The sequence below is a fragment of the Takifugu flavidus genome, chromosome 2 (genome assembly GCF_003711565.1).
Source record: "Takifugu flavidus isolate HTHZ2018 chromosome 2, ASM371156v2, whole genome shotgun sequence".
Lineage (NCBI taxonomy): Eukaryota > Metazoa > Chordata > Actinopteri > Tetraodontiformes > Tetraodontidae > Takifugu > Takifugu flavidus.
In genome coordinates, this window is record NC_079521.1 from 9554223 (window position 1) to 9567905 (window position 13683).

General features: G+C 51.8%; 1 protein-coding gene across 5 annotated transcripts in view; it reads left to right on the top strand.

Annotated features, from left to right (window-relative positions):
- Positions 1 to 13683, top strand: part of LOC130515078 (SH3 and multiple ankyrin repeat domains protein 2-like) — a 76937-nt gene that overhangs the window by 58465 nt on the left and 4789 nt on the right. For 4 of the 5 annotated variants that reach the window (XM_057015096.1, XM_057015085.1, XM_057015103.1 and 1 more), the window contains 5 exons: positions 2310 to 2445; positions 2770 to 2865; positions 5923 to 6029; positions 6227 to 6332; positions 6847 to 9352. In XM_057015096.1, the coding sequence (XP_056871076.1) occupies positions 2310 to 2445; positions 2770 to 2865; positions 5923 to 6029; positions 6227 to 6332; positions 6847 to 9352 (2951 nt within the window). Of the gene's footprint in view, positions 1 to 2309; positions 2446 to 2769; positions 2866 to 5922; positions 6030 to 6226; positions 6333 to 6846; positions 9353 to 12483; positions 12506 to 13683 lie in introns of all 5 variants that reach the window. The other variant, XM_057015120.1, reaches the window with a different exon arrangement.

The following is a 13683-nucleotide window of genomic DNA, read 5'->3' on the forward strand; positions in this document are numbered from 1 at the left end:
ACAAACCAGTCCACACACATCCCAGTGGAAAGACTTGACATTCGGTCTTAAAATAACACAGAGAGGAAGCATCATTTCCTGTGAATAATTTATTTATAGGTACAGTCAAAGAGCAGCACGCCCGAGCCCACAATGCTGCTGGTTTCGAACCAGCACAACACGGCCTGCTGTGACAGTCAAGATGGCTCCAAGTGAGACGGAAGGAAGAGAGAAAGAAGGAAAACGTAGTGAAACGTGTCATCCTAAAAAAGTCAAAGGTGTAAAAAGACCACTGTTAGATCAATCAAACCCTGCCCCCATGTATTGACAATGGTACGATCCAAACTCTCTCTCTTTCAGCATCACTTCCACCTCCAGCATTGCCACACGGCAACTGTTGCTTAGCAACCACGAACATGTTGTGACTTACTTTGTACACAGTGACGATGCAGCTGGGACGAGATTCTGATGTGTAGTTTGATGGACGACAGAGAGAAAAGACGATGGTTCAGGATCTGATAGGATGGTTCAGGGTCAGGTTTGCTCTGATGATGTTGTTGTTCTTCGGTGGTTCTTTGGAATTTAACTGTGATTTGGCTACAAACCAACACTGGAACCAGTTTATTGATCAGGCAATTACCAGTTGCCTGATCTTTGTTTTCCATGTATGTTTGTGTGTATGTTTCTGTGTTAATTTGTGTGTGTGTGTGTGTGTGTGTGTGTGTGTGTGTGTGTGTGTATTCTCATCACCAGTTGACATCATCCATGCTTCTACAGTCAACTACAACTGTAATCAGGACTGTGAGTCACCAGATTAAAACTGTTCTCCTGTTCTTTGTTTGTTTTTCTCTCCCATTTTTCTTCTTCCTTGAAAACATGCTCAGTCTTCCGATGCCGCCATGCTTTTGCGTGCGTTTGGGTCCTAAGTTGTGCAGGGATTTCTGTGCGTATGAGAGATTTTCACCCGTTTCCCAGCTGACCTCTGCCCCCTGGTGGCCGGGCTGGATTAGCCACCTGTGAGCGTAGCACAGGTGTGTTTAGGTGACTAATCAGATTACCACTGTCAGTCAACCATGAGCCTATCTGTGCTGGATGAGGCTTCATCCCACTTTGCTCCGTGTGCTTTATTTCTTATGTTTGTTTGGACTAAGCTCTCCTAATTCCTCCCTGTTATCATCGGGTGCATCAGTCAAACAGCGGTCATCGTCCATGGAACACATGGACTCCTCACTCCAACTGTGTAGAAAATATTTGAGTACTCATATACTACACTAAAGTGAGGACATTTTTGGGAAGTGAGGACATTTTGTCTGGTCCTTTAAGTTAAGACTTTGTTTTAAGGTTGAGGTTAGAATTGGGTTTAGGTTTGGGTTAGGAGGTCAGTTGGGATGGTTTGGGTGAAGAGATAGGCAATGGATAATGTCTGAAATTCCTGGCAAAGGTAGAAGTTAAAGGATGTGTGTGTGTGTGTGTGTGTGTGTGTGTGTGTGTGTGTGTGTGTGTGTGTGTGTTGGTGTGTGTCCATGTCCATCCTTCAAGCATCATTACATAATAGGGTGGAAAGACAGAGCAGCTTACATAAGACTGCCCTGTATGTAGATACTGTGTGCGCATGTGTGTGTGTGTGTGTGTGTGTGTGTGTGTGTGTGTGTGTGTGTGAGTGATGAAGTCAAGGTCATGCTGAAACAGCTGTCTGAGTATTTCTCTCTAATTACAAAAATGTCCGCCCTTGTGCCGTCGGGCTGCCGTCCTTTCTATTACCAAAGCGTCTCCGTGTGTCTATCACTCTGTTCGACGTCTCCGGGTCACTCCACCTCCGTTCCCCACCATCCCTCCATCCATCACTCCTTTCATCCGACGCCCTCATCCACAGCTTGTGTTGAAGGAGAGTGGAGGGAGGAGCAGAGCGCACGGAGGAGATGAGAGGAGCAGCGCAGCGGGGCCAATATTAAATTAGACAAGCAGTAATGAGATTAAAATCCACCCTGTGTGTGTGTGTGTGTGTGTGTGTGTGTTGTGTGTGTGTGTGTGTGTGTCCGGGGAAGGCTCGTATGAGCGTGTCGCTGTGATCCGTATGGGAACCAGCATATTTGAAGTGTTAAAATATGAGTTCCTCACACAAACACGTTAATGAGAACGTCGGCTTTTGAAGACCGATGATGAGATGATGAGGACGGAGGAGCCGACGTCAACAAACACTGAGAGGATCCCGATCTCCCGATCTCCCGATCCGGGGCGGCTGTTTCTCTCCTCCCGGACGTCTCCAGTGTCGCTGACATTAGAAACCTTCCAGGATCCACTGAAAGCGCGTGGTTTGTGTGTTGTGGCAGGTCAACCAGGAGAACGTGGTGAAGGTGGGCCACAGGCAGGTGGTCAACATGATCCGCCAGGGGGGCAACCGTCTCCTGATCAAGGTGGTGACTGTGAGCCGGAATCTAGACCCTGACGACACGGCGCGCAAAAAAGGTACAGCAGCAAATCTCAACGCTTCCTTGGGCATCGACATATACAGCACACATCCTGACCTTTGACCTCAGCCCTCCTCGGCCTACCCAACCCGAGGGCTAACGGCTAGCTCACGCTCATGCTCCCATTCTCGACCCTTCAGCTGAAAATGGGACTTGAACCACGTTGATGCTACACATGTGAAACAAACTGAAACGAATGATAAAGATGAGAATAATTAGTTCTGTCCCTTCATCCAAAATACCGGATTTTCTTTTCAGAGGTCAAAGGTCACCGGGCCCAGGAGGTGTGAACCAAATGACTGAAATGTATTTGTTCTTTCAGCCCCTCCCCCCCCAAAGAGAGCCCCCACCACAGCTCTGTCCATGCGCTCCAAGTCCATGACCTCTGAGCTGGAGGAACTCGGTAAGAACTCCCCGGGTTTGGGTTCACAGTGTCAGTGTCAGAGGTCGGTGCCTAACCACGCCTCTCTCTGCTCTTTTCCTCCGTTGGTGCTATTTCCTGTCAATAGTGGATAAAGGTAAGAGCTCGCCGCCGCCTGCTCTTCCACCCACCCGTCCTCGTTCATCTTCCTGGTTTGGCTGGATGTGTGTGGTGGCTTCTGACCGTGAGCTGCTGTTGCTGCTGCGGCAGGATGAATCATGCGTGACGTTGGCGTGGTGCCTGTGTGTGTGTGTGTGTGTGTGGGGGGAGCACCTGTGCAGAGACAGGGGGCGGGGCAGAACCGAGCCGTCTTCATTCTTCTCAAGGTTGAGCGTCACCCACAGAAGGCCGTGTCAGATTCTCAGAATGCTTGTGTTTATGTCGCCGTCGCTGGGCAGACCGCGGCGTCACCATGGTAACTGCCAGGAGGTGTCGGTTGTGTTGGACTGACTTGAGGTTGGGGTCCGCAGCTCGCTGCGACTGTTCCGGAGGTTCCTCTCCGCGCCGTCACGCGAACGAGAAACGTTTCCCGAGGCTAATGTTGCTAATCAGAGAGACAAACACTGACGCGGCTTTAATCCTGCGTGTGTTTCCACGGCAGCAGTGGTGGGAATTTAATCCAGCTCCGAAGGGATCAGTCAGATTATATCAAACAAATATGTGACTTTCTTATCAGGATGAAACCACCATCAGTGACAAACCTCTGTGATGGTGAGATTACCACCGTTTAACAGCATGACCGGTGTGTTTGTAGCGGTTAGATGTCGGCGTATCCCAGATTTGTCCCCCTCACCAGGCGAACCGAGCCAAACTTTCCCTTACAAAACAAACCGCATCAAAGAATAAAGGTGCGAAAACATCAAGGTCGCACGAGCAGCACGGCCTCGGGGACGCGGTTAGGGGTTTTTTGTTGGGCCGGGTTATTGGCGAGGGCGCGGGGACTCGTCCCATTAGGAGGAAAGTGCTGACAGAGACGGGCTGTGGTCAGCAGGTTTTTCAGCTTGTCTGACACATCTGGTTCTTTCCTCTCTGCGTTTGTAGCCGCTCCACTTTCGCCATTCATGTTTTCACGAGTAAATCTCCACACAGAAATGCAAATCCTTCATTTCAGTAAGAGGTGAGTCACGCCTGTGATGTAAAGACCTGTTTTTCTGTCCCCCTCCTTTAAGCCACTCTGAGGAAAAAGAAAGGTGGTAAGTTCTGAAGTGTCTCCCTTCACCCAGCCCTGTCCGTCTTCCCCCACACTGATTCGAAGATTTTCCACATGGGTTTGATCTGTGCTACTTTCAGCTGTAGCCGCATGGTGTGTTTTTCCACGTTGTTCCCGGTGTCGTTGCATGGTTTCCAGGGTTTCAGTGGTGAAGAACAGAAACGTTTCCTCTGCTTCTGGACTGTTGTGGACGTGACAGCATGTGGATGCACTTTGTTGTCGTCATTCGTGACCGAGTCACATCGTTTCCCTCTGAACCCGAGTTTTTCCTGCACAACAGCAGGAAGGTGGAGTCATTTGAGTCCAGGGTGGAGGGGTTTTAAGGTGGAGCGATGGTGTGTGGGTCTGGACCAGATGAGAAGAGGAATCAACTGTTCTTTTCTGACTTTCAGTGCATCTCACAAAGTTTGAAGCTGTTTTGCCCCCCCAAGAGCGCAAATAACCAGGCACCGTCCAGGGCTGCACATTAAAAACATGTTATACAGACAACAACGTGCAGGAAGGGTTAGTCTGAGGGGTGTGGATGGTCAGTCTAACGCCACATGTTCCGCACCAGCATTTGTGCTAAGCTAAAGCTAGCTGATCAGATTCTGATCTTTTTTCTTGGAATTTAAAAGCCATAAGATTTTTGAAAATTAGAACTATGTACAACAAGTCAGCATTTAAAGCATTTTATGGTTCCACACGTGGTGCGTAACATCTGTGAGTGTGTCAGGAGGGAAGTAATAAGTTCCAGTACCCGTCTGCTGGTCACCTGGTTAGCTGCCCTAATGACGAGAACAGTCCCGAATAAAACAGCAGACTTCTCTCCAGTTTTGGGTCCTAACTGAATCTGTTGCTTGACGTGTGATTGAGGGTGATCCGTGTTTATCACTAATCATGTCGCTGATATTTCCGGGGGGGATCAACAGGAGTCCCTCCGCCCACTGCTGCATATTTCTGTTTCTGTGTTCCAGGTATGGAGGGCTGGTATCCGGGAATCGTTTCACCTCCCAGGCTCCTGTGTTTTTGTGTCAGGGGAGTGTGTTTATGGCGGGGGGGGGGGTATAGTATTCCAGGAAATGCTTCACTTACAGATCAGTTTCTATGGCAACCCGGCAATGATAGCTGTAGCTGGAATCCAGTTGAGGGAGGGGTGGGCAGAGAGAAAATGTGCATCTTCTGTATTTTGTGTCTGTCTTTTCAGTCAATGACACTGCTCTCCTCCTCCCCTTTCTCCCCCCCCCACCCCACTCCTCTGTGTGTAGATATGCAGAAGAAGAGGATTGTTTTCCAAGTCACCCTAAGTAATCACCCCCCCTCCCCCACTAATGCATGGATAACTCCTGCGGCCTAGCTAGGCAGAGAGGTGGCGCGCTGATCAGGACGAGCATGTAGCTTCTCAAACCCCCCCTTCTCAGGTGGACTTTTCTGGTGGCATCATCGCAGCACAGGGAATCAGACTTTTGGCTCTTGGCACCTTCTTTGACTGCAGCAGAATGATAATGTCAAGCTTGACACCCTCCCATCACCCATTTTACACCTAATAAGGCAGCAGTCTGGAGAGCTGTGACCTACTGGCTCGCCTGCTTGGGAAGAGCTTGCATGGCTTGAAAGGCTGGAAGCACATTTAAACCCCCCCTTCCCGTGGCCATGTCCCCATCACTCCTCACCCCAGAAACGGTTTCAGTGTTTGATTTTTTTTGGGGAGGATTTCTGCCCCAGTTTCATGTGTATTTCAGCGTCGTCCTCCCCCTCCCCCGAATGATGAAAGCTTGTGTCTGGTCCTCAACAACCCGGCCGAGTTCCATGTCGCCACCTTGCTTCCGTCGCTTACGTAGCCTCGCGTTCTCTTCCAGATAAAGTTGAAGAGATGACGCACGCCCAGAAGGCCTCGCCCATCGACATGAAGATCGCCACTATCAAGCCACGCCCATCCAGTCGCTGTCTGGTGACGGCAGCTGATATGAACGTAAGTCAGAGGATCTTGGCCCTCACGCGAAGGCTGGTCTCAGTCGCAGTCCGAGTCCAGTTTCCAGCGTTCTGGAGCGTGGATAGAATAGAACGTGGAACCTTCAAACCCAGCTGCCAGTCCGGAGCTGACGGGTGGGTTGGGGTTCTTTCTGTGACAGACAGATGACAAAGTGTGTGTTTCTGTTCTGTTTACAGTCCATGTACCACGAGCGCCAGGGGGTGGCTGTGGTGCCCCCCACTGTGCCGGGCGCCTACCTGGGGATACCTGAGAAGGGAACGATGAGAAAGCAAAAGTCCATAGGTATGATGTTAGTTTCTGTGTGTGTTCGTGTGTGTGTGTGTCTTTGTACTGCGTGTGTTGTGTGTACTTCTGCATTAGGGAGGCTAATTATAGATAAACTGGAGCGAGCCAGTCAGCAGAATCTGCTCTCAGCAATAATATTAGAGCTCATTAAACATCTGCTGAAGCTTCAGTCTCACTACAGAACTGGAGGGACGTCCTGCAGCCTAATGTCCTCTCTCAACGTTCCATTAATAATAACAATAATAATAATAATAATCTGCCTCTGTGTTTCAGCCAGGAAAGGTTTTCTGAAAGGTCACATACTCGGAGCTTAATGAGCTTCTCTTATCTTTCCTTAGTTCACAGTTCGCTGTTTAATTGAGGCAGCTCAGCACGTTTTACGTTCACTTAGTTTCCTCCGTTAGTTTAAATGAGTAAAACCTGGGAAACAGCCCATAAATCACTCAACCAAACCGGGGGTTTCTCTGCTGGCGCCTCACATCATTTATCCTTCTGGCACGTGTCTCCAAAGGTACAGCGGAGGATGAGAAGCAGGGATTCCTCACGCCTCCTCTGCTCAAGTTCGCCCGCAGCCTCTCGATGCCCGATACCTCGGAAGACATCCCTCCTCCTCCGGCCATCTCACCCCCCTCACCGCCGGCATTCAACTCCCCGGCAGGTCCTGCGTCTAAGGGCTACGGCACTACGCGACCCAGTTTCGCCCAGAACTCCAATGCGGTCACGACCATAAGCCAAACCGCTAACGTCGGGACGCTAAGGCGTGGCTACTTCCGCCAGAGTTCGGAGCACTTTGAGAGCACACGCACCCGAGGGCGCACGCCAGTGCCGGAGAACCCTTACTCTGAGGTTGGCAATAAGACGCTTTACATCCCGGCGAAACCAGCTCGAAGAAAGGGCATGTTGGTAAAGCAGTCCAACGTTGAAGACAGTCCAGAGAAAACATGTCACATGCCTGCCAGCCCCTCAGGTGCAGTTTCCATGCCAACAACACCCGTAGAGCGGACCTGCTCATCTATCCCCATCCCCACCATCATTGTTAAAGAGCCCTCCACCAGTAGCAGTGGTAAGAGCAGCCAGGGTAGCAGCATGGAGATCGAACCCACCACCCCCGAACACCCTCCTCTCACGCCATCTGTTGGGGGGAGCGGAGGGTTACGCCCCGAAGACCCTCTGTCTCTAGGTAACCCTTTTGCTGCTGCCATCGCTGGCGCGGTACGAGACCGGGAGAAGAGATTAGAGGCCAAAAAGAACTCAATTGCTTTTCAGTCAATAGATATGGGTGACGACGATTTCTGTAGTCCCACGCCAACACCTCGCCTTCGACAGTCAAAGTCCATCGATGAAGGCATGTTCAGCAGCGACGAGCGGCTTCGAAGGATACTGGCTCCTCCCCCCGCAGCTCAGCTTGGCCCTCCTGTCGGAGGAGGCAGTGGTAACATGACAGATTTTAATACTCCTGAGCCCACAGTGGTGCGAGAACCTCTGAACACCAGAACAGGCCAGTGTCAGAACTTGGACAGTCCAGTTAGTCTCCCATCCACCCCTCCAAAGAGCCACTACAGGGCTAACGGGACCTACCTCCACCCAGTCACCGGCAAACCCTTGGACCCTAATTCCCCATTAGCTCTGGCCCTAGCTGCTCGCGACCGTGCAATGAAGGAGCAGCAAAACCATCCTCAGAATCAGCCACAAAACCCTCCTCAGGTTCCTCAGACCCCCAAGCACGAAGCCCAGTCCCTGCCAATCCAGCCGAGTCACAAGCCAGACCTCAACCAGCCTCTGTTCATTGACACTAAGTTACGCTCTGGGATCGAGACGAGTTTCGCTGCCATCTCCACCGCAACCATGGGGCGCCCCGGTCGAGGCGGCCTCCAGAGGCAAATGACAGAGCACAAGTACGAGTCTGACGGTGCAAGGGAGGAGCGGCAGCATCAGGCGCTCCAGGAGAGGAAGAGTGCTCCAGCAGATGTGACGGACGCGTCGAAGCCCAAATCCGCCGGCCTGCTCATGGTTCATACCAGCACTGACCCCAGCAACAAGGTGAACAATCAGGATGCGGAAGGGCAGGACAGCAACAGACCATCTGAACTCAAGGACCCCAACCAACCAGATCCACTCAAGGCTTCCCTGCTGGCCACTAATCCACTGCCGGCATCAGCCCGGAGAAGGAGCATTCCCTTGGGCGACTCCATGGATGAACCCGTGAAGCTGCCCTTCCGCATCCCACCTCCCCCTCTGGCTTCAGTTGATATCGATGAGGAATTTGAGTTCTCGGAGCCCCTCCCACCGCCGCTGGAGTTTGCCAACAGTATCGATATTCCCGATGACCAGGCTAGTGCCATTGCAGAGATGCTTCAGCAGCAGAGGCGGAATGGGGGACCTGGCCTACCACCCTACCACCCTCATGCCCCACCACCTGTCACCGAGCAACACAAACGGGTCCCAAACAACATGCCCCCCTCCTTCGGCCACCCTCCCCATGACCCTGAGTCAGGGATGGGTGATTCGGGCATCGAAGAGGTGGACAGCCGCAGCAGTGGGGATCCTCAGCACATGGAGACCACCAGCACGGTGTCCAGCATCTCCACCTTGTCATCAGAGGGGGGCTTCTGTGACAGCACTCTGGAGAGCCTCTACACCACCTCCGACGGTCACGCCTTCCTAGTGGATCGACCCCCGGTGCCCCCCAAACCCAAGGGCAAGTCTGTCATCAACAGAACTTCGCTGTATCATGATGCTCTCATAGAGGAGTCCCCCGAATCCTATGGAACACCACCCCAAGCTCCTCCCCCTCCCCCCTCGTCCTCAGAGCCTCCCAGGACTCCCACGCAAAGGACCTCCAAGCTGTGGGGGGATCAACCTCCTGAGCTGCGCAGCTCACCGTCCACGCCAGACTCGAAGAACACCGTTATCACCGAACTCAGTTCCATCCTGCAACATATGAACCGTGACCGGCCAACCAAGCCAGGAGACAGCCTGGACTCTCCCACCGGAACAAGAGGCGGCTTTGGAGCGAGGTAGGTGACGTCGGACTGCGTCCACGACTGGAAAAATGTCGCTTTCAGCCACAGAAAGTCTTTCTTTTGTGTCACGATTTCTTGAGCTCAGCTAGAATGCAGCAACCACCTCAAAAAGTTCTTCAGCTCATGTTTCTCCCGCCAGCTCAGGCGTTGATGTAGAAATCGGATCGAATGCGACACGAATGTTCAGACTGAGTTCAGAAACCACAAGGTATATAGGGAAGGGGTCCAGGGCTAAAACCACGCGTTCAAGTACCAGATATGGGTCGTTTGTGAGCTATGAAAGTTGAATTTGGGCCATTGGGCCGCAGTGCTAATACAATCAAACCATTAATGCAGTTTGACACAACCAGGACAACCGTGTTAACTCTGACCTTTGGTCCTGAACACAGGGCGTCTTTAGCAGATCCAGATAGCAGAACTGACAGCAGAGTTCTGTTGGTGGTCCTCTGTGGAGCAACTGGTTCAATAGCTAGCTTGGAGATGTTTCTGAGGCTGGGGAGCTTCAAAGTTCGGATGTTTGGAGATCCAGAAAAAGCAGCAGTTTTTTTGGGGGGTTTTTTTGGTCTCTTGATTAAAAGTTCTGGAATAGTGCTTCTTGATCCTTCTCATAACGGCTTTTTCAACCTGATATCCGATTTCATTTAAATTCATTCGCCTTCATTTGGAATTTTGATGGTTTTCGGTGAGCTGATCAAAATGAATTCTGTTTAAGACATTATTGTGTTTGGTCAGATGTTGTCGTTTCCCTAGTTAAGTGAATCAATAACCCACCAGCTCAGGTCAATAACTACAATCATGAACCTGGGCGTGGTGGCGGTGACGTGCACCCGTGTTTCAGGGGGTTTGGTGAAGACTTGGATGGACCTGGAGACGTTCGCCTCATGTTTCTTTTAAAAGCGAAATAAAAAGCACCATCAATAATTCACCGTTCGCCTGAATGAAGGATGGCGTTGTTCAGCCGGGGGGGGTCCAGCCTTCTGATCCCGTAAACGCCATCCTGTTAGCACTCTGCCTTGGTCACTTGTTTTGACCCTTTTTCTTGTCTTCACTCGTCTTTTCTGGCACTATCACATTAAAATACACACGTAGGTGCACAAGACTGCGACATGGGTGATTATAGATCGGGGGGGGGGCACAGCCGGTCTTCGTGGGCTGCAGCCGAGCCGGGTTTTCTGTCCACCAGGTGAAGGAGACGTCTGGTTGGACAGAAAACCTCTTAATGGTTTTGTGCTTCACGTGTGTTCGGCCAGTCGAGGATCAGCCCTTGAAATGCTTTCGTCTCTGCGGTAAAGTCGAAGAAATAAATTCAGGTCGCCGGGTTGAAATGTTTTGGATTTTTTCCCCATCACCCGCACAGACTCTTCGCCGTTTGGAGGCGTCAAAGCATCGAATTCTTCAGTTCGTCAGTTTCTGTGACCTCGTACTTCACCACTCTCTCATCCCTCTCTTCAGTTTCCTCTACAACAACCCCACCGTCCACGTTTGTGCATCGTAACAGTTTTCTCCAGTGTTGCCATAACAACCGGCTCCCTCCGAGGGTTACTATTTCCAGTGGAGAAGGAACAGCGTGATAGCGCAAGCTTGTTTGGGCCAATGGGAGGGGAGGACATGAGTGCGCAGAGGAAAGGTGGCCTTTGTGCCTTCTCGTCTCCAACCGATGCATCTTTGGAGCTTCTGTATGTTTTAGATGTCAGTGGCAGGAAGTTGCCTTTCAAAGTAAAGGCTCGTCGGCACCGATGTCCTGTTCTGACGTGTTTTTGGGTTCTGAAGATGAAACCCTCAGTTTGTCAGAATCTCCAGAATTTAAACAGACGAGACTCGAAAAGCTGCTTTACAGCTGTGGCTTGAAGTCTCCAAACACCGGAGATGGACGCTGAGCGCTCCCCCCATTCCCAGACCTGAGATGAAGCCACGGACTTCAGCTCCAGTCTCAGCGTTCCATCAGGCTTCAGGGGTGGAACCTCAAACGTGCCGTTGCGTTCTGACTGGCCGTTGAGTCAGAACCCTCGTTCATTGACGTCGTCTGGCTGCGTTCGGTCCAGTTTCTTCCCCGACCTCAGCTGGTCTGAAAGTTTCTGCGTTCTCGTAGAAGCAGCAGACCTGGACGTAGAAGAAGAGGTTCTCAAACAGATGGCGGCAGAGACGATGGCCTAGATTCACACACGCTCTCTCTCTCTCTCTCTCTCTCTCGCTCGCTCCGTCCATCTTGGTTGCTGCTGGTTACTCGCGTTTTCAGTTTTTTACCTGTAAAATGTCAGATTTTCTCTGTTGGACTTGTGTTTTTTTTCTCATTTTCCATCCCAGATTAAACGTGTGTTGGCTTTGCCTGTGGATGAAAGGGTTGCCTAGCAACCAGCTGATCAGAGCAGCGTTGAGGCCTGTGGTGATGTCAGTCGGTGCTGGGGATGGGGAGGTGTGTGTGTGCGTGCATGCTTGTGTGTGTGTGTGTGTGAGAGAGAGAGGGCGGCAGGCCAACCTTCATCAAAGTTCAACATCATCTCACACAGTTCACGTGCTGCACTGCTTTAGTAGGCCACCGTTACGTAACCCAGCACAGCCGAGTCACCCCGTGCGTGTGCGCGTGCACGTGCGTGTTCGGGCTTCTATAAATAAAGTCGTGTATGCATTCAGGACCCTGACGGTGGGTATGTGAGGCACTGCAACACAGGCGGGTCCAGGTGGTCGTGTGGGCGTGGCCTCGGCGAGCTCCGCCTCTGCAGAGGCCAGAGCCCGTGAGCGTCACACGCGTTAGTGCACAACCCGGGCCCTGAGCACCAGAACCTCCAGAAATCTGTTTCAGGTCTAACTGGACAGACACCAATCAGGACCCAGGCGGCTAACCTCACTTCCTGGTTACTCCAGCAGTGACAGGAAGTGAGGTTAGCGTGGTGTTGGCACATTAGCACAGCTGGAGATTCCTGAGTCATGTAACTCACAGGAAAATGGGTTTCTCTAAGGTCAGAGAATTCTGTTCATTCTGAACGAAGGAGGGAAGAGTCGGGTCAAAGGTCGTAACGCTGATGCTCATCGGAAAATGTCGCCATTTTTCACCCTGTGTTGTTTCCATGTGTTTGTCATGTGTGACGTTCTGTCTCCATCTCATCCACGTCGACCTCCTGGGGAAGCTCCCGCTGAAGCGGCAAAACCGTAAGTTCTCCCGCCCACGGAGTCGGAACAGTTCTCCAAAGAGGCCTTTTCAGTCAGACCAGACACAAACTGAGGAAGTTCGGCCCCAAACCGAAATTTCAGACAGACTCTGGATCAGGTGGGCGGTCCGATAGCCAATCAGCTGAGGGCATCTCGAGCACGTCTTTATTTGGCTGCTAGCGGATCGAGCTGGAAAAGTCAGCTTTGGTGAACTGTTCCCTTTACTGTGGCCCATTTTTAGGGGCCCAGAACGACCCGGTCGCTTCCCCTCAGGCTCGTCCGTATGTTACCAGAACACTTATGTAGGTTAAAGTCGGCAGGCTGAGGGGAAGTGACATCACTCGGTGTGCTGTGACTTTCCAGTGACTCTGCGGCAGATTCCTTTTCAAACACGGCATTTCTGACCATTTCAGCTTCCACCTTCTGGTTCCTTTGTGTCTGAAGGTTCCGGACCGAGTGCTGGTGAACAGCCCTCAAATTGTCAGATCCGGAACTTCTTCAGGTTCTGGTTCCTCTTCAGTCCCATCTTGTCCCTCCAGCTGACAGCATCAAGGCTATAAAATGGCTGGAGTAACTTTCCTCCCCAACGTTCCTCCCCAACGTTCCTCCCTGACGTTCCTCCCATTGTTCCTCCCCAACGTTCCTCCCCAACATTCCTCCCCAACGTTCCTCCTGACGTTCCTCCCGTTGTTCCTCCCCAACGTTCCTCCCCGACGTTCCTCCCGTTGTTCCTCCCCAACGTTCCTCCCTGACGTTCCTCCCGACGTTCCTCCCGACGTTCCTCCCGACGTTTCTCTCCGATGTTCCTCTCTGACATTCCTTCCCTTGGTTCCTCCCGTCGTTCCTCCCATTGTTCCTCCCCGACGTTCCTCTCGACGTTCCTCCCTGACGTTCCTCCCGTTGTTCCTCCCAATGTTCCTCCTGACGTTCCTCCTGACATTTCTCCCCTTGGTTCCTCCCCTTGGTTCCTCCCCTTGGTTCCTCCCGACGTTCCTCCCATTGTTCCTCCCCGACGTTCCTCTCGACGTTCCTCCCCTTGGTTCCTCCCAATGTTCCTCCCCGACGTTCCGCCCTGTGTTCTGATGCGTCCATTAGGAAGTTGTGGGTGGGCTGAGGTGCTGCGGGCGTCCTCACTCATTCCACATCAGTGACCTCTAACCAGATTAACAAGTGGGAGT